The sequence below is a fragment of the Penaeus monodon genome, chromosome 25 (assembly GCF_015228065.2).
Source record: "Penaeus monodon isolate SGIC_2016 chromosome 25, NSTDA_Pmon_1, whole genome shotgun sequence".
Taxonomy (NCBI): Eukaryota; Metazoa; Arthropoda; class Malacostraca; order Decapoda; family Penaeidae; genus Penaeus; species Penaeus monodon.
Genome location: NC_051410.1, coordinates 38,113,417 through 38,114,209, shown reverse-complemented (window position 1 = coordinate 38,114,209; position 793 = coordinate 38,113,417). Strand labels below are relative to the sequence as shown.

Below are 793 nucleotides of genomic sequence, written 5' to 3'. Positions count from 1 at the left end.
ATCGTGTGAATATAATAGATTTCCTCCATAAATCAACCCTTACTTTTCTTTTCACTCATATCCTAATCTCTGTGGATTTACCTAACCCTACAGACGGTGTTGGCAATGCGAGGACTGGGTAATGTGGGCGTGTATGGGCGAGGAGTAAGTGAAATCCTGAGGACATGCGGCGGGGATGCGAACGTGAACACTACGGTTCGTGTGGCTGCCGTTATCGCACTCGGCCGAGGACCTTGCCCTATGCAGGTTAGTGGGTGGTTGCCTGTGTCTCTCTGTCGTCATCTGCCTTGTATAGAATGTGATATAATGCATATGAAAGTGGGAGATTTAATGGCTTTATATTTACATACGTACATCTATAATTGGGGGATTTAATGGCTCGATGTTAGACAGATAAGCATCGATATTTACCAATATAGAAGTATAAGCTGGGAAATGAAATGGGGATAGAAATAATAAAAGAAGAGGTGAGTTTTGTTTCATTTTTACCGATTACCACCTCAGATGTTTTCTCACGTCTCCCCCTTGCCCAACGCGGACCGACCTTGGCATTAACCACTTTGCGCCCGCAGACCACAAACTGGCTAAAGTGGGAGGTCCTTAATGAAACGGTTGGGGCGGAGCTACGGATTGCCGCCTTCCGGTCCCTGCACGCCTGCAATTCCAACGAAGCCGAAGATGCAGCCATCCTTATTACCAAGAGGGATTCGGACACCCAAGGTATGACATTGGAAATCGTGAATTGATGTGTCAAAACTGATATATGAACAATAGCATCTTCGAAATGGAAGCA

At 45.6% G+C, this 793-nt stretch overlaps 1 protein-coding gene across 1 annotated transcript in view; it reads left to right on the top strand.

The window, feature by feature from the left end:
* The window catches only part of LOC119589391, a 16,243-nt gene that overhangs the window by 5,032 nt on the left and 10,418 nt on the right, over positions 1 to 793 (top strand). Inside the window, 2 exon segments of the mRNA XM_037938006.1 lie at positions 94 to 246; positions 573 to 720. Of these exon segments, the coding sequence (XP_037793934.1) occupies positions 94 to 246; positions 573 to 720 (301 nt within the window).